A 17,809-nucleotide genomic window follows, 5' to 3' on the forward strand; every position below is an offset into this window, starting at 1 on the left:
AAAGCTGCCACTTGTGAGCACAGAGCATCTGGGTGTGTGTGTGTGTGTGAGAGAGAGAGAGAGAGAAAGAGCTTCTCTCTGCTTTGGATGAACACCTGTCCCTCTTGCTCCCTGTGTCTTGCCGCAGGAGAGGCCTCGGGCAACGCATCAGCCAGGCAGCGACGGCCCTGCAGGCAGAGGGCTCACGCAAGGGACGAGCGGCCTCAGCTCAGACCCAAAAGCCAGCAGTTGCAGCAGCTGTGAGCGTGTGCGTGTGTGTGTGTGTGTGGGTGCTGTGGGGTCCCGGAGGGCAGGCCAGCCGACAAGCCCCTGCCAGTTCCAGAGAAAGCCTAAAAGGGTGCTGCCAGATCAGAGGCAACCCATTCGCCGGCGGGGGGGGGGGGGACATCATTCGGACCTGATAAACGTGGGACTCTTCCCACCACATGGACCTTCTCTTGGTTTAATCGAATTTTGTCACTCCGAGGAAGCACACAGAGAAACTAGAGGCAGGAAATGTGATTTGTCGAACGCAGAGACACAACTCCAGCGCCTCCGTTGTCTGGCTGAGGACGAATTAAGTCAAGAGACTTGGCGGCTAATCCCGAGATCACCCAACGTAATCGACTTAAGAGGCCGGCTGCTCAGAGGACGAGGCAGCCTGGGAACCGACTCTGGCAGAGGGACCCGGGGGGCTCCTTCAGCTCGCCGGCACAGGCCGACCCCCCGCAGCCATGGGGCTGGCTTCCCCCCCCCACTTCCGGGCTTCCATTTTGGCTCGAAAGAACCCGGCTCTTCTCCGGAGGTGCCCAGGTGTTTCCAGCTTGAAAGGCTCCCTCGGGTTGACCGTGGAAGTCCCCTTTTCAAGAACTGGATCAACTACAGAATCTTGTTCTGGTTCGACTGTGCAACGGCAAGCTCTCTCTCCTCCCCCCCCCCCCGAACGGTCAGGTCGGCAAGAACAGCTTATGCTTTCTCTTGCAATTCCACCTTCCCGCGGGCAGATCCAGGCGGGCTCACCCTGTCTCGCATGGCGGATTTGACACAAAGAGGTCTGCTCCCCACCCAGGTATCTCAAAGAGCCAAGAAAACACAGGTTCTGCAGCTGGAAGGAGGAGGACCGGGGAAAGCCTGCAGGCAAACCATTCCAACCCCCCACTCACCCCCCCCAGTGTGTTCTGCTGCTAAAGAACCACCAAACGAAGCTGTTTCCAAGGTCCCGAGGGGCCTAAGGACCGGCTCAACCCCTCGGGAGGCTGCCTCCTCGCTGTTTCTTGGTGTGGTTCTAACATGGGGGGGGGGCTTTTTGCCTTCTTCCTACTCAGCAACCTCTGGGAAGGGCAGGTCCCTCAGCGGGGACCCCCCCCTCCGCCCTTCAGTCATGCTCAAGCCACAAGAGGAGCAGAATTGCACGGCAGGTGCCCACTGCACCTCTGGACAAATGACCACCAATGTGGCTCTCCCGAAAAGCCGGTCTCTGTTGAACCCTCTCGGCAGAATCAATCCAGGGCTTTACACCTCAAGCACGAACTGTAACCGCCGTGGATCCTCTCCCCGCCTGTGCACAGCTGTGCAAGCGAACCCAAGGCTCTCCAGCAATTCTGGCCACCCATCCGTCCCGTCCTCCCCAGGTATAGATTTATCCCCCCCCCCGCTTCCTGCCACCACCCTTCCACAGGGCTTGTTTTTACAGGACCAGCAGGGTGCTTTTTTAATGAACAAAACACACCAAGGGAAGGTGTCCCCCCCTCCAGGAGTTTTCCCCAAACGCAGTGACAAATTCGGCACGCCTTCCCCCCCCCCCTCCTGCTTGCAGCTCCACAAGGCCAGTCGGATGAGGCAGTGGGGGGGGGGGGGAGAAGGCGGCTCTTTGTTTAAGAGCCGAGGGTGGCCACCACAGGCAGGCACAGAAGGGCCAGGCATCATCAGCCCACGTGCCAGAAGCGGGAAAAACGCTCAAGGAATTCCTGCAGAATCCCTGGGAAGGAGCCAGAAAAACGCCCACCGAAAGCCTGTCGCTCGCAAGCCACTCGGTCTTCCTGCTGACTTGTCTCTCCCGGAGCCTCCCAGACTTCCAGGGCCAGATCCCTAGCGGCGCATGACCGTCAGGACAGGGCAGTCATGACGATGCTTCTCCCAAAACCATTCCTGGCAAGCTCACAAGAGGAGCCAAACAGAGGCGGGGGGGGGGGGTTAAGAGAATATAAAAAGGCTGCTCTTTGCTAAGTTTACCAGGCCTCTTTGCTCCCATTTCCTGAAGCCGTGAAAATGCCTTTTTGCAACCTCCCCTCCTCCTCCCCCCCTCCCTGCTCCCTCCCCCGCCAGCCTTGGAGAGCTCAGTCCATATTTATGGACACATCTCATTATCCCGTCTCTGACAAATTAAAGAGCCCATATCCCGCACCCACTTTCATGTTCCCGCCACCCTCGGCCCAAGGCAGCAAGTGGCCTACGTTGCAATTTCCCATCATTCACAAAGCGGCTCCGGGGCTGAGCTGGAGGGGGGGGGCGGCCGGCGTTTCAGGGAAGGGACGGTTTCCGTGGACTTTTGCCGACCTGAGCCACAAGGAAATGATGGGCCAGAAGCCCCAAAGGAGAGGCGGAGGGAAGGCAGAAGGGGGATGTGGTGGGACTCAGCCGTGCGCCAAAGGCTGAATGCAGAGGCCAGCGTGGAGGGAACCGGGTCCTTCCTGCATCACTCCTGGCTCTGCCCCACCCCCACCCCCTGGCTGGATCCGGGGCGGAAAGGGCTGGAAGAAAATGTTCTCCATGAGGATGAAGGGGGGCTGCGGACGAGGAAGGCTCAGCTCCCCCTCACTTCTCCCTGTATCGGTATAAGTCCGTGCCTGCCACATATAGGTACGTGTGTGTGTGTGTGTGTGTGTGTGTGTGTTGCCTTACTTTTCCAAAGTCCCGCACATCGAAGAGGTCGAAGGGGTCAAAGAGCTCGCTGTTCCGCAGGCCAAATTTGTCATGACACACCTTGAGGAAAGTCCGGATGTTTTTCAGGCAGAGGAACTGCGGAGAGAAGAAGGAGGGAAGGAAATCCAGGGTGATGTCTTTGCTGTGTGTAACGGCTCAGAAGCAGGGGGGGTCCCTCTGCCCTCCCTGAGTGGGTGTCTCCCCCTCCCCTCCTCCTCCTCCTCCTCCTCCAGCCTTCCTCTCACCCTCACCCGGTGACTTATAACCACAAGGACCTCCCTCCCTTAACAAAGGCAAAGTGGGTCTTTTCTTCGCCTTTATAGGTTTTATTGCAACTGGGACCGAACCCTTGCCCAAGATTCGCCTGGAATACACCATGGAATGGGAGCTTGCTTTTGTATTTCCCCTACAAGCCACTGCATGAATATGTCAACTCTAAAACACCACGTCCAAAGGTATTCTACCCACTGGTGACTTTCCAGTAGCTGCCTGTTTTTCCACCACCCAAGTATTCAACACACCCAGATGTGTTTATTCACCAGTCTTTTCACAACTCGTAATATTTAAATATTTAGTTGAACTGTATCTTAACGGAGCACATCCCATCGTACCCAATCCAATCCCGCTCTCTTCGGGAGACCACCTCCGGTCGAGGTGCAAAGCATTCATTGAGATTTATCTGGTTTTTTTTTTCGCTTTTGGCTGCCATGGGTCTACAGTCCGTACACAGCAGTGCCAACCAAGCCTACTGGGCAGGTTCCAGCAGCTCCACTCCCGGGACCAGCCACCTCTCCAAAAACATCTGGTAGCAGAAGGTGCTGGAATGAGTGCAAACTTCCTAGGCTGCCTTTCAGCCTTTCCGGCTGGGAGGGCCCTTTCTGGGCTGTCAATCAACTGTCAAACGATCCAGCAACCACCAGTGGTTCCCTCCATGATTTTGAAGACAGCCCCGCCTCTTTGCTCAAGAGTCCCTTTCCTGCTCTTTTTTAGTCAGTGAGACTACGCCATGTAGTGAGTAAGTCCGGAGTCGGCAAGTTAGAGCTACGCGGTTAGTTCAAGCCAGTCATGCACTTAATCCGTCTGCATCAATGAATCAGTAAAGCTCTGTTCATGTAACCAGTCATTGTTTTCTACAGGATGCTGTGTTTTGACATAGTTAGAACTGTGAGTAAATGGAACTTCTTATTCCTTCTCTTACCAGTGTCTCTGAGGGAGACCATAAGTGCCAATTGATGAGAACAACCCAAAAAGGGTGGTCTGCCATGGGGGTTCCTGAACTTTTAATAATGCTCGGGAGGTCCCTGAACGTTTTCTCCTTCATAGTGGTTTATAAGCCATAAATGTTCAAACTCTGCCAAGACAAAGTCTTTCAGAATGCCATTTGCTGGCAAAAAAAGCCCCCCCCCCTCTGCCTCCGTCTCCCACCCATGATCTTGCATTTCCCCCTTTCTTTCTGTTTCTGACATGTTCTCCTCCCGCTGCCTCTGTTGGTCAACCTGTTTTCCATCCTGTTCAAAGATCACTGCACTTTTCGCAGGGAGAGAAAGGCTCAACCAGCACTGGGACCGATTTAGATGCCAGAACAGATTAAATGGAGCAGAACACAGAGGCAGCTGTGTTGACCGAAACACAGAGTCCGAAACCCAGCCTCCACATCAGGGCAATAGTTTGATTTGACCTTTACTTGTGTGGGGGAGGGGGACACAAAATAATCACACTCGGCTCACTCAGTCACGCACCTGGCCAGGTGTTGCAAAACAGAGGGACAGAAAACGGTCAGGGGCCAAATGGCCAAAACCAGACCTTTCCCCCTGCCTAGGCCAGTTCTGCCCCCTCCCCTTCATTACACAGCTGCACGAGGGACCAACCCCCCCCCTGCCAGCAAGCCTCTCCCCCCCCCCATGACGAAGCGCCTTTTAGGAGGACAGAGGAAGAAACAGTCTCTCCACGAGAAAAACAACTCAAGGTCCTTCCCGCCGCCTGGCCCCCAATCTCTCTCCCTCCCCCCCCTCCAAGGATCCAGGCCTGTCGCTTGTCTGGGTTTCCTGCTGGCTCCTTCCTGGCATTTCCCCAGGTCTGTGATCTCAGGATGGCAGCCAACGAACCCACACCTCCTACCTTCTCTATTTTTAAGAGGCGGTTGCATTTCAAAACAAAAAACAAAACAAAATCTGTGGGTGGTGGGGAGGGAAGCTCTCCAGAGCATTGGTGCAGGGAGAAAACACACACACACACACACACACACACACACACACACACACACACACACACACACACACTGGGGCTCTGGGACAGCTCACGCTCTCTCTGTGAGGGGGGGAGGAAAAGCCCCCCCTCCCTTCTTCCCAATCGCCTCCAGACGGACAGCCATCCTGGGCCGGGAGGGGTCAAGGAGCCCCTCGCGCTCTTGCTGAGCCTTGCCTTATAAACGCAGCCAGCGAAGAAGATCATCAGCCAGGAGGTTGCACACGGGCCGAGCGGGGGGGGGGGGGGCAGGGAGAATCATCCTCTCGGACTCCCGCCGAGCGCCTGGCCGGCGAGAATGCTGGCCTGCCTGCAGGCTTTGAACATCCATTTATTTACTTAACACCCGCCATGCCCTTGGAGCGATTTACAAATCTCCGAACAAAAACAATCTATAAAGTCCCAGATTTCACTGCGGCCAAAACCTTCCCAACCCTATAGGGCTGAACACAGGCCAGGACATGTAAACTATCCGGCCCAAGACGCGTCGCCGCCTCGCTGGGGGGGGGGGAGAGAAGACGCTCCATGAAGCCGGGAGGGAAGGGAAAGGGGTCTGCCGTCCTGGGAGTGAATCCCCGGCCCCATTTTGGCCCCGACGGTACCGAGACGAGGCTCACCTCCCCCCCCGGAAGCCCTTCTCGGAGGCAGCAAATAAATCCTTTGCCTGCGTCTCTTTTCATTCCTGGTTTCGCCAGGGTTTTGTCTCCTAAGGCCCGAAGGGACTCCGGGGTCCTAGGGTCCCTCTCTACCCCCGGGCGGGACCTGAGCGACCCTGCAGGGGACAGAGGCCTCCTTCTAGTGAAGTCCAGCCATCTGCCACCGGATGGGGTTGGGTGTTTGGGTTTTTCTTTTGGCTGCTCTAAACTGGACAACTGAAACTAAAAAGGCGTACAAAATTCCAAAGTTCCGCTCTGCTGGTGTGTTTGTTTTCTTGGCTGACCCCATCATCGCTTCCCCCCCTCCCGAGACCCCCCCTTCCTTTAAGCAGAGACCAGCAGTTCAGCCGCTTCTTCCAGAAACGGTGCAGATGGAAGGGATGATGCAGGGGTACGAACACAGGCTGCCAGGGTGGGTAAAGAAGAACACGGGGCCCCTCCAGCCCCAGGTGGGTGAGGGCCCCCCCCCCGAGTCCCAGCTGAAGGGTCGAGGGAGACTCCTTTTGACGCAAGGCGAGGCCCCCGCGCAAGAGGCCTCCACGGCCAGCCCTTCTCTCGTGGCTGCCCTCGTTTCAATCCGCTGCGCAGGGAGGCGGTGGGCTGCACTCTGCCCGCTGCCGAGATCCATCAGCTATGGCAAACAGGCAGCATCTTCTCCCCGGCAGAGAAGGCTGACTTCCTGAGCCTCAATCAATTACCATCCTTCCGAGACCTCATTAGAAGACGGAGGCGGCCAGCACACCCCAGGGACGGAGGCTCCTCTTCTTGTGCTCAAAAGCTCTCTCGTCAGCCGCTTCCTTGCCAGGTGGGGCAACAAGGACATGCCCATTCCTAGAAGGCAGGGTGTCCGGAGAGCACGAAAAGGCAGTGTGGAGCAGCCCTTCAGAGCGCTGAGCCGGGACCCCCTCGGGAGACCCAGACTTAAGGCTCCAGCAAGCTGCAAAAGCCAGCTCAGGGGGAACCTTGGACCGGTCGTCCTTCCTACCTCGCAGGCTTGTTGCAGATCAAAGGGGGGAGGAGGGGGAAAGAACCAGCCCCGTGCAATGCCTCAGGCCTCCCTCTGAACCTGCCCAGACTCAGGTTCCTCGGCTTCTAAAATGGAGCTGGCCCTAGGATCATTTCAACTGGGTGTAAATAAAAGCCATAAAGGTATACATATATTAAAGCCGGCCACTAGGGCCCAGAGACTGGGGGGGAATGGAGATCAGCGGCCGGGAGGTGTGGGTGGGTGAGGGTTAGCCCTTCATCTAGAGGAGAGAGAGAGAGAGAGAGAGAGAGAGAGGGAGAGGTGAAGCCAGGAAAGGATTAGCAGAGGCCTCTGGCCATCCCCCCCCCCCCCCAGTATAACCTGGACAGGTTGAGAAACAAGGTCAAGGGAGGGGCCACTCAGTCAGAATTTAGGTCAGGGTGGCCTTGCTCCCAGATGTAGCAGGGCTCACTCCAGGAAGACCATCAGCCAGGGGGGGGGGGGGACAAAGCTGGTCCTGCCTGCAAACTGGCTGAGAAGGAAAAGCAAAAGGAATGGGTGTCTGTGTTCCTTCTTCTTCTCCCCCCACCTGCCCCAATTGCTACCACAACCACAACCACAACCACCACAACAAATTCGGGCAGGGAGGGAGTGAAAAGTAGCCGCAGGTTGGGGGCCCATTGCAAGCTGCGGGCCCCCCAGCCTCTGTGCCTGGTTTGGCCAGCCCGGAGAGCAGAGTGCGGATCTTGCCAGCAGCTGTTGCTTGTTACTGAGCGTGCCAACGGTTTCAGGAAAATAAACAATCTTGCCCACGGGTGGCAACCAGCCGGAGCAGCCACTATCCCCCTTATGCTTCTTTCTAGGTGAGGTTTCCAGGCTGAAAACCCACTCCTTCCTTCTTCCTTCCGTCCATGTCTGAGACGTTCCTCCTGGATGGCCTTTAAGAGGCTCCTCTTTCGCCCGGCGATGGACGCCGGCCCTGGGCAGCTTCCAGGACGGGTTTTCTGCCAGCGTCTCCACCCACACCCAGAAAGGGCAGCTTTGGCTGGTTCTGTTACACCAGGTGCTTTCCTAATACAGAAGGCGGCTGGAGGGGACGTCTGAGGTCTTTCCAAGCGAAACGCAATGAAGTAGCAAATAAGACTGGAGAGAACGGAGGGAAGGAGGGGGGGAGGAAGCCGATGATGGATGGGTTGAGATTTCGGAAGGCTGCTGCAGGGCTCCAGATCAGAAGCTGTGGGGGTCTGTTGGAACAGAAAGGGTCTCGTGGGATTTCACCCAGGGAGAAGATGTTTTTACAGGGTGGCTGCACCAGCGCTATCAAAGAGGGCGGTGGGTGGGTGCTGAGCTGCATGGCGCAGGCCGCCCCCCCCAGAGCAGAGAGGGGCCCAGAAACCGGCCGGAGCCGTGAGATAAAGAGACCGACGGAGGCAGAAAGCAGCTGCGCTTCGGCACTTTCTGAGGGGTGATGTATGGCCTGCCCCTTATCTCGCTGGAGGCAGAAGCCAAGAAACCACTGGGCCAGAGAAAAATCTGCATGCCTGCTTGTCACAAAATGAAGAGGAGGAAATTATGGGGTGGGTGGGAGAAGCCGCAGGCCCTGGAGGGGGAAGGGGTGGTGGTGGTGGCTGCCATCCAGGAGACGAGAGGGAGAGGGAGAGGAGGAGGCCAGGTGAGTTTCTGGCAGGGGCCAATTAAATTCACCTAAGCTGACTGACATCTATTTGCAAGGGGGGGGGGCCCTGACAACAACAGACCTGCAGCAAAAAGTACATTTCTTAATTCTGAGTCGGTTTGTCCTAACAGGCCTCCACTTAGACAGTTGCTCCTCTTCAGAAAGCTGCATTTTAAAGAACATTTTAGCTCATCTAAAAAACCATCCTATTCTATATGCAGGTTTTTTTTTTTGGTAAAGGTTTGCTACAGAAAACAAAATTTAAAAACAACCACCACGTGCCGTTATCCACTTGTAAAAAGACACATTTTCAGTGGCAGAAACTGTGAACTCAACTAATGAACAGAGGAGTAGAAAATGTATAAATATCTAGATACCCTCAAAAAAAAATCTCATTATAGCTCACAACCACCTTAAAGCTGCTATTCAGGAACAAGTCCTTCGACAGACTGAAGGCCGTTCTCAAAACTGAACTTGATGCAAAGGAGCAAAATTCTTGCTGTCCGGAGCAGCCTTTCCTTTGCTTTTTCTGGACCGCCAGCTTCGCCTTGTTGCCTCTGGGTCAAGAGCCCCCCCCCTGTTTTCTCCCGGCTAGACTACTGCCACCTGGTCTATGTGGTGCGGCCTTCAGGAAGTGTCTGCCAACTGCAGCTGATGGAAAAGGCGACCTGACGTCACCCTTCGCATCCAGAGTTTACAAATCACTCCCCAGAGAGGTCAGTCGGGAGGCAGCAAAGCTACTTCAGGGGGAGGAAGCCATTAGTGGCCATAAAGCACAGCCCCCCCCCATGCCAAGCCCCCCCCATCCCGCCCCACATCTTGGCTTCCAGGGACTCCCTGCCTCCTTTTCTTATCTCCCATACTGAACTCCATTATTATGCAGCAGCGCTCATTTTATTTATTTGCTCATTTATTTGCAAAAAACATGGGTTTCTCAGAGCCTGCAGAAGGGCTCCCGAGGAAAGCCATTGGCAGTTCTTCTCCCCCAACTGCTTGTGAGTGATTATTTCCCCCCCCCCGTGCTGGAGAGCCAGGACCCAGGAGAGAACCCCCACCCCACCCCACCCCACCCCACCCCATCCCTTCCTCTTGTGGGATGATGCTCAGAAAGGGCCAGGGAAGCAGCCGCACGGACGGCTCCTTTCTCTGCTGCTGGTCACTCCCTGTGATAGATTGGGGCCCGGTGGGGGGGGGGGAAGGCACCTCCCTTCAGGTCCTGCAGCCCAGGCCCACGGCCGCCTGCCCTGCCTGCTTCAGCATCCGCCGCCCCCCTTCAGCTCTGCCCTTCTTAGAGGCAATCTCTCCCCCAAAGGGAGGCAAATTCTGTCTCCCAAACAATAGCCGTTCCTAGCGCCCAAATGCAGCCGGGGGGGGGGGGGAGACAGACTTTGGGGCGGGCGGGGGTGTTTACCTCGGACCCACAAATTAGTCTTCTGCATTAGACCTAAGCCCGGCTTACCTCGCCCGGGATATTATCCACTCAACAACAACAGCTGGCTCCCTTCATCGAAGGCCCTTGTCGGCCAAGAGGAAATCAGCTAAAGCCGTTTTGGAGCCGAGAAGACCTTGCCCGTGGGGTGGGGGGTGAGAGGACAGGGCGGGGTGTGTGTGTGTGTGTGTGCGGTTCTCCAGCGGGTAATTTTTATGAGCCTTCACTTTTATCCTGGACACAACCTGATGGGCCCAGGAAAGGGCACGTACTTCAGATTTATCACCGAGATAATTTTCAGATTTATGCTGTGTTATAATCTGGCTGTTTATGTCAAGTGGGAAGTAAGGACATTGAATGGCTTCCTGGAAGGCCGGGTTCACCCCTCATTCCTTCTCGTGCTCCAGGCCAAGCCTTGAAGAACAAGCGAGGGCCGCTCTTCAGAGAAAAACAGAAGTTCCAGAAAAGCTTCCAGGCTGAAGACAAACACCCCCCAGACACACACACATACACTGCCAGGCAAAGGGGTTAAAACACTTCCTCTCTTCCCCCCCCCCACCCGCCACCAGTAAACTGCTACTAGAGAACTCAGAAAGGCGAAATGGAAGGTGTTCTCTCCCCCCCCCCCCGGTGCTTTTGTCTTTTGGATGAGAATATCAACCTCATTCATGGCCAATAAACCAGACTTTCCCAAGATGCAACTTCCAAAAGCATGGAACGCACCTCATACAGTTCGATGCATGAACAGGAGAGAATGGGGGGGGGGCTTGCATATGTTATGGCTCAGGAGGGGGGGGCTGACACCCTTCCCTGGAGGTTTTTAACCAGAGGCTGGCCTGCCGCTCATCAAGGATGCTTGAGGTGCAGATTTCCTGGTCCATGAGGGGATGGGATAGATGACCCCTGGGGGACCCTTTCCAGCTCTGCAGTGCTGAGTGGATGGTTCTATGGCGGACGCCCAGGGTTGCTCAGCTCCCTCCGCCTGTGACCGCCCCCTCCATTGGTAAATAAATCAAAGGGAACCCAACCCAAGCAAGCAAGCAAGCAAGCAAGCAAGCAATGCACCCGCTGGTGAAACATCTGCCCTGCATTTGGAGAACGGGAGAGAGGCCACCATGGCACGTCTGAATGTCCAGGGCAGGACGCTCCTGCGCAAGGAAACAAGATGGAATCTGGTCACCACGGGCACAAGATCCGGGGGGGGGGCAAGGCACAGTGAGACAAGGTTCTGGTCCTCCACGTGGTCCTCCCCACACAAGGAGACACGGTGATATTGATCAGAGAGCGTGCCAGGCTTCAAAAGCCTTCCTGACTGAGGGCAGAGGGGTGGAAGGTGGGCTTGCTTACGATTCTCTCTGCTGTGAACAACATTTGACAGAAGTAATCTTTAAAATGAAAATAGTTTCATTCCTGGCAAACCCATCCTTTCATTAAAAAAATGAACCGGTCTAACACCACCGAAAGAAAGAAAGAAAGAAAGAAAGAAAGAAAGAAAGAAAGAAAGAAAGAAAAATTCTCCAACAGTGGGACTACCAGCTCCACAATTCCTCACAATGGACTCTGCTGGCTAGGGCTAATGGGATGTGTAGTCCAAGCCTTGACTTGCCAACTCCTGGTTTGCTCACAAATGGAATGACACCCCCCCCCCGAATGCTTCCTAGAACCTCCTCTACATAGGGAGGGGGGGAGAGAGAGAGACACAGGAGGTCAATTCCAGGCTCTTCCAGCCATCCCCCCCGCCCCCCCCCAAACTGTGAGCTGGCTTCCCTTCCGCCTCTCTCTCTCTCTCTCTCTCTCTCTCTCTCTCTCTCGCCTGCCCCCCCTTCCCCAGGGCTCATCTCTTCCTTCTGCCAGAGGGCTGGACCCTTTGCTGAGCTGCCCGCCCCTCCTCTGAGGAAACCCCTCCCCACCCTGAGTCATCCTCAGGCAGGGAGGCTCCCCCCCCCCCCACGAAACCTCAGACAGGAACAAGGCAGCCTCTGCCCGGGCCCTGGGGCTTCCAGAAAGTCACCCAGAGGAAGACGGGGTGCCCCTCCTTCTTCGGCATGGAAAACCGCCCCCCCCCCGGCTCCCACCCCCCTTCTCTTTTCCTGGAGGGAAGCAGGAAAACAGCTGAGTTTTTCATTCCCAGAAGCCCAGCGACCACAGGCTGAAGTTCAAGAGTTGAGAACAGAATTTTGGCCGCGGGGATTTTTTTTTTTAAGGGTGGAGAAAATCAGGCAGAAGCCAGAAGGTTTTGACCAGCACGTGGGCGGCCCAGAGACAGAGGGGGGGCCCCGTTGCTTGGGGGGGGGGGGCCGACCGCCAAGGGGGAGGGCGAGCCCCTTTCTGCCTTGGCCACAAATCCTCCTGAGGACCTGGACCAAGCAAGGCGGTGGGGGGGGGGGGTTGGGGGGAGGGAAGGAAGGAAGGAAGAAGCCCAGCCCCCCCCCCCCTCCGCACACCACTGGACCGCTCAGGACCTCTCCTGTTTTATTTCTGCTCATTGGGACGGGGGGGGGGGGGAACCACGTTGGAACCCAAGATTGGAACGTGTCGGGGGGGGGGGGGGGGACGCAGCCTGGCTTAATTCCTGCCTGGGGTCTCCGGGGGGGGGGGGAGGAATGGACCTCTCATCGCTTTTTCCGCTTCCTCAACTGCCTGGCTACAGATTATATTCAGGGGCAAGGGGGGGGGGAAAGAGATGTGATGGCGCTTCAGCTTCAAATCCCCGGAGGAATCTTCCGGAAGGCTCTTATTGGGAAAAAGATAATGCCGCAACACTGGGGGGGGGAGGGGCAGGGGGTGGGGGTGGGGAGAGAAGCAGAACAAGGGCGGGGGGGTGCAAAGCCCAGGTCGTTGTCAGGCAGCAGCGCATTCATTTACCTTCCGGTCGATGCTAATACGATATCGGTAGAGCCGGCAGGATCCAGCCGGGGGGGGGGGAGAGGGAGGGGGCACATCTGTCCGAGCTGTGTTTGCAAACCCGGCTTCGACCGGCCTTGTTGAGGAGGAGGAGGTGTTGCGACACCATTTGGGGGGGGGGGGCTCTCCTAAATCAGCCACAATTAGAAGCCTAATTGGGTAAGGCGGCCTCTACGGCAGGACGGCTGGAGCAGCCCGGGTGAAATCTGGAGTTGGGGGGGCGGGCGGTGGGCGTGCAGGGAGCAGATTCAGCACCTTAGGATATATGGGTCGTGTTGCTCTGACACCTGGCGGGGCAAAGGGAACTAAGTTTAGGGATGTTTTGACTCAATGTTTAGGTGGAATGGGGGGAAAAAAAACATGGATTATTTAAGGAAAGATACAGTGTAACGGGCAAGCCCCAGAAAGGGAGGCCCGGCTTGGGCTGGGCGGACAATTACAGATGCATTCCCCATAACACAAGGACTCAGCGCTTTACCAGCGAAAGGAAAAGTCCTCCTCCACAAGATGCACCACTAGCTCCCGGAACTCCCTGCCACTACTTTTGGTGACCGAGACTTGCATCTTTTTGTTATGGTAGAAGGGGCAGCCTTTGACTTGTCCACGGAAGCTCACATTAAAAATATATAAAAAATAGCCTTTATTATTATTATTATTATTATTATTATTATTATTACTACTACTACTACTACTACTACTACTTTCTATTTTTATTTCTATTTGGCTTTCACTGTATCTTTTTGCGAAACCTGGGCTGGGCGATGGTTGGGGTGGTGGTGGTGGTCCATCTCCTGCTCTTTGTCAGGAGGGCCAGCAAGGGCCAGAAAGGCAGGTGGATCTGCCCCCCCCCGACTGCCCCCGACAGTTCCTACAAGGATCTGGGCAATGGCTGCTGCTTAAAAACCATCCCGGATGGCCAGCAAGGGAGCGAGGCTTCCCAGGCCAAGCAGAGGCACAGAGTCTGGGCTGCTCAGGCGCTCCGGATGAAGCCCTCTGATGCTCCTGAGCCTCCGGCTCTCATCCCAGCCAGAAGATGGGAATATCCGCTCCCCTCCCTCCCTCTCCCAATCGAAGGCCTTGCTTGCTCACTCGCTTGAGGGCTCCCTCCCTCCTTTGTCTCCTTCCGAAGGGGCAGGCTAAATGCTCCTTTTTCCAACTGAACCAGGGAAGAAGAAGGCCCCTTGCCCCGTCAGGAGAGGCAAATTCCTTGGCACGGAGAGCGCAGGACAGGAGGAGCGGCACCAGCAGCGCTCACTGTGCTAATGGCAGCCTCTCTCTCTCTCTCTTTCTCTCTCTGTGCAAGACGTGCTGAACAATAAGCGAGCCCCCCCCCCCGCCATGGAGAGTCCCGGCCCCTCCGGCCTTCCCTTCCTGTTGCTGCCAAGGGATGCACAGAAGATTGTTCCCCAAGAGCAACTGTGGCAGAGAGAACAGAGGGAGAAAGTGGGGGGGAGGAACTCAGGGGGGGCAGGTTAATTGGTTAGGGTCCCCCCCAATACTGCTAAGGAGCCCCACACTCTCTTTGCTGAGCCCAGACCAAACCACCTCGAGGCACCTGGCCAGGATCCCCCTTCCTCCCATCCTGGAGCGCGCGCACACATGTGCACGCAGACATGCACTGCCCTCTTGCATGCCTTCAGCTTGGCTCCTGGATGCCTTCCCCGCCCTGTGCCCCCCCCCCCGGCTTCCAAGTGCTGGGTTAGCCATATTTTTCCACTTGCAGAAATAAAACAGCCGTTTCAGTGGAACTGAAGCCCTTCACAAAACGCCCTTTGTCTGCCTGGGCAAATCCTGCTGCCCCCCCCCCCCCGTCTTCCTGCGACATCTATGCCCCACAGCTCCTTCGGAAGCCACTTTTTTCTCTCTTTCCAGGGCTTTGGCAAAAAAGGGAATTCCAGCCACTCCTCAGGCTGGTGGCCAGCGGGGCAACCTGAGCGGCTTCAGATGCCACAGGGCCAACCAGGCCAGCCTCAGAGAAGTGCCTCCTCCTCCTCTTCTATTGCCGGCCGGCCGGCCAGACACCCAGGCTGGCCTTCCCTTGTGTGAACCTTGGGCAGCCCACGGAAGACACCACTTCCCAGCGGCCTTCAGGCTGTGGGCAATGAGAGTGCCCAGGCAGTCCCTCCGGTGGCCCGGAATTCCCTGGGCCACAAGAGAAGAAAAACAGCCCACTTCTTCCCTGGAGGGGCATTGTTCAAAAGGCCTCTGGCTCCAAGGAGTTTTTCTCTCCTCAAATGAAGGCTCAGAGGGTTGAATTCACACCGGCCCCAGGTTCACCGGCAGCAATTCTGTGCAAACCACGCCTGGCTGGCTGGGGGGGGGGGTTTACTGTAAACAGCCCTTGAGGCTGGCCCCGACATGCAAATCTCCTGGGCTTCAATCACAGAGAAATCCCAGCGCTCGCCAACTTCCGGACCGCTCAGGCTTTGAATCAGAATGAGTTGCTCGGCTCGCAGATCGAAGGGGTGGCCACGGACGATGAACACGACGCCCTCCCTTGATGGAACGCTTCCATCCCACCCACCCACCCACCCACTGCAGTGACAGGAGAGGGGTGGCCCCACACGGCCTGGACCGTGGAGACCGGCTGGACCAGGAAATGAACTTTCAGGCCGCTCTCCAGCCACCCGTGAAGGCGGCTGGCTTAAACAGGGGGGGGTGGGGGTGGGGGTGGGGGGAGAGGGAGGGAGGGGCCCCCACCCCGCCAGCCTGGCTCCTCTTTCCAGGAACCAGCAAATTCTTCTCTTCGGTCGGCCTGAGCACATTTATGGCGCATCAGTGAGTCAGAAAAGGTCCCTTCCCCACCGGGGCAAACTCATCCCCTTTGCTTTCGGGATGAGTCACGGACCCAGGTTGGCCTCCTGAGGAGGAAGCAGCATCGCTAGGGGATCTCTGGGGGGTGGGGGGGGTGGAAGGGACGCAGGAAGGGAGCCTCCTTGGACCTCCTCAGAGAATCTCGCTCTGGCCCGGGAAACCACGAATTCTGCCACGCAACACGAACCGTGCAACACGAAAACACCTGGCCAAGGCTTCCTGGCAGGACAGACGGAGCCTGGCAGGGAGGGACCCAGATGACCTCTCCTAGGGTTCGGCCTGACAGGAGCCTCTAGGGATCCGCACGCCGGCAGAGCACAGGCCGGGGAGGAAAGGGGCTCAGCCAAGGCCAGGGACGCCCCCCCCCCAGAAAGCCTGCCCGGTGTCCTCCAGCCTCTGCTCTGGCCGGCCTTGCATCTCCCTTCATCCGAGGGGGCCTCTCTTGCAGGGAGCACACCGCGGTCCCATGAGTTGCAAGCAGAGAGACGAGCCTTTCAGCCAACGCCACCCGGGCGAAACCAGGTGGAGGAACCTCGCCTAGGGCGCCCCCACCCTTAGGAGAGCAGCTTCCTTGTGGCAAGGCCTCACCTGAGCCACTCAGTCCCCAGGCGGGGGTGAGGGGGGGGGAACGCATGTTCCTCTGAACAAACAGACAAGCAGAACCCGCCCCGTACCTTTTCTGCCTCAGTGGCTCCCAAGGAAGCGCCTCCACCGTCTGAGGGCTTTCAACGTTCCGCCTCGCCGGGCGCAGAGTATTTATAGCAAGACGGGGGCTCAAGAAAGCCACGGTGGCCACCACACAGGGGTTTCAGAATCTAAATCTACTGAGCTATTCCCAGCACTCAAACAAAGCAGTTCCCGATCACAGATTCATCGGCTGGGGGGGGGGGCGGGGGGGAGAGGTTCAGGGGTCACGACAAAACCACCGCAGGTAGACAAGAGTAATACCCAATCTGGCAGGGCATTAATTAACGCCACTTTTCTCTGTTCATGGCCTTTTGAATCCAGTGAGCAGTCAAAGCCGTTAGCCACATGAACAAATATGTATTTTAAGGGAAGCAGGAGCAGGGGCAAAGCCGGGATTAAATCTCTCATTAGACTTCCCGCATGCAAGCAGGAATGAACCTGGGGAGGATTCCGGGGATGGGGGATGTCCCCGTGACGGTGTCTTTTGTTGCCCTTGCGTTGGCCACCCCTTCGGCCACCTTCCTGAAGTCCAGGCTGGGGACGGCACCGGGCCCAGCTCCCCTGGGGGGCCTGGTCTGCTGGTGTAGCTGAAGGCGTCCCCAGAGGAGAGGGCAGCAGGGAAGGCAGAAGCCGCCCGGTCCTCGGCCCACCCCAACCGCTGCTTCTAAGCACTGGCCGGCAGCCTGGGCCCCTGCCCGGAGGTCCCTTGCAGATCACCTGGCAGGTCCCGGGCCAAAACAAACAAACCCTAAACTCTACACCCGTTCACCTAGAAGGACACACACACACACACACACACACACACACACACACACACACACACACACACACACACACACACACACACACCCTCGAACAATGATTCTGCTGCCTCATTCTCCTGCGTCTATCAAGGGCGGGGGAGGCATTCTGCACAGCACCACAATCCCCCACCTCCTCCTCCTCCTCCTCCTCGGAGAACGGCAGGGCTGGAGGGGACCCAGCGGAGGATCATCATCGAGGCCAGCCCTCCTGTCCGGGAGGCACCGTGGGGGGGGGGGAATCGAACACTGGGTGCCCCGCTGCCAGCAGATGACCTCATAAGCTGCAGCTGCTGGGATCGGTGCCAGGGATACAGCGGGCTTCGGTGGGCCCGATCCAGGATGGCTCCCTCCCTTCTGCTCTGAAGCCAACGGCATCTATGCCAAGCACGGGGCCATTTCGTGGTGGCCTGCCTGCTTACAGGGACCCTCCTTGGCGCTTCTCCTTGGAAACCCAGCCCTCGGGGGACCCTGGGGAGGGCCCGAAAAGCAACGAGGGGGGAGGAGGGGCCCCGAGTGCCTCCATAGAGGAGGGAGGAGAGGGTGCTCTCCCCTCACTGGCCATTCCAAGCCAGAGCTGCCTCTTTCGGGGGGGGGGGGGGAGGCGCAGTCCTGCCGTCACCCAGGTGGCATAAATGGCTCCAAGCCAGGCTGGCCCCTGCTCTCTCTTTCTCAGCCCCACACCCAGCCCTCTGCGCTGGCTGTCGAGGGTGTGTGTGTGTGTGTGTGTCC

General features: G+C 57.2%; 1 protein-coding gene across 7 annotated transcripts in view; it reads right to left on the bottom strand.

Moving 5' to 3' along the window:
- VAV2 (vav guanine nucleotide exchange factor 2) overlaps positions 1-17,809 on the bottom strand; it is a 71,937-nt gene that overhangs the window by 50,924 nt on the left and 3,204 nt on the right. For all 7 annotated transcript variants that reach the window (XR_013539636.1, XM_078382704.1, XM_072984709.2 and 4 more), the window contains exon 2: positions 2,881-2,997. Coding sequence is in view for 6 of the 7 variants with exons in the window: in XM_078382704.1 (XP_078238830.1) it covers positions 2,881-2,997 (117 nt within the window). In the remaining variant the exon portion in view is untranslated. The remainder of the gene's footprint in view (positions 1-2,880; positions 2,998-17,809) is intronic.

The sequence above is a fragment of the Pogona vitticeps genome, chromosome ZW-PAR (assembly GCF_051106095.1).
Source record: "Pogona vitticeps strain Pit_001003342236 chromosome ZW-PAR, PviZW2.1, whole genome shotgun sequence".
NCBI lineage: Eukaryota > Metazoa > Chordata > Lepidosauria > Squamata > Agamidae > Pogona > Pogona vitticeps.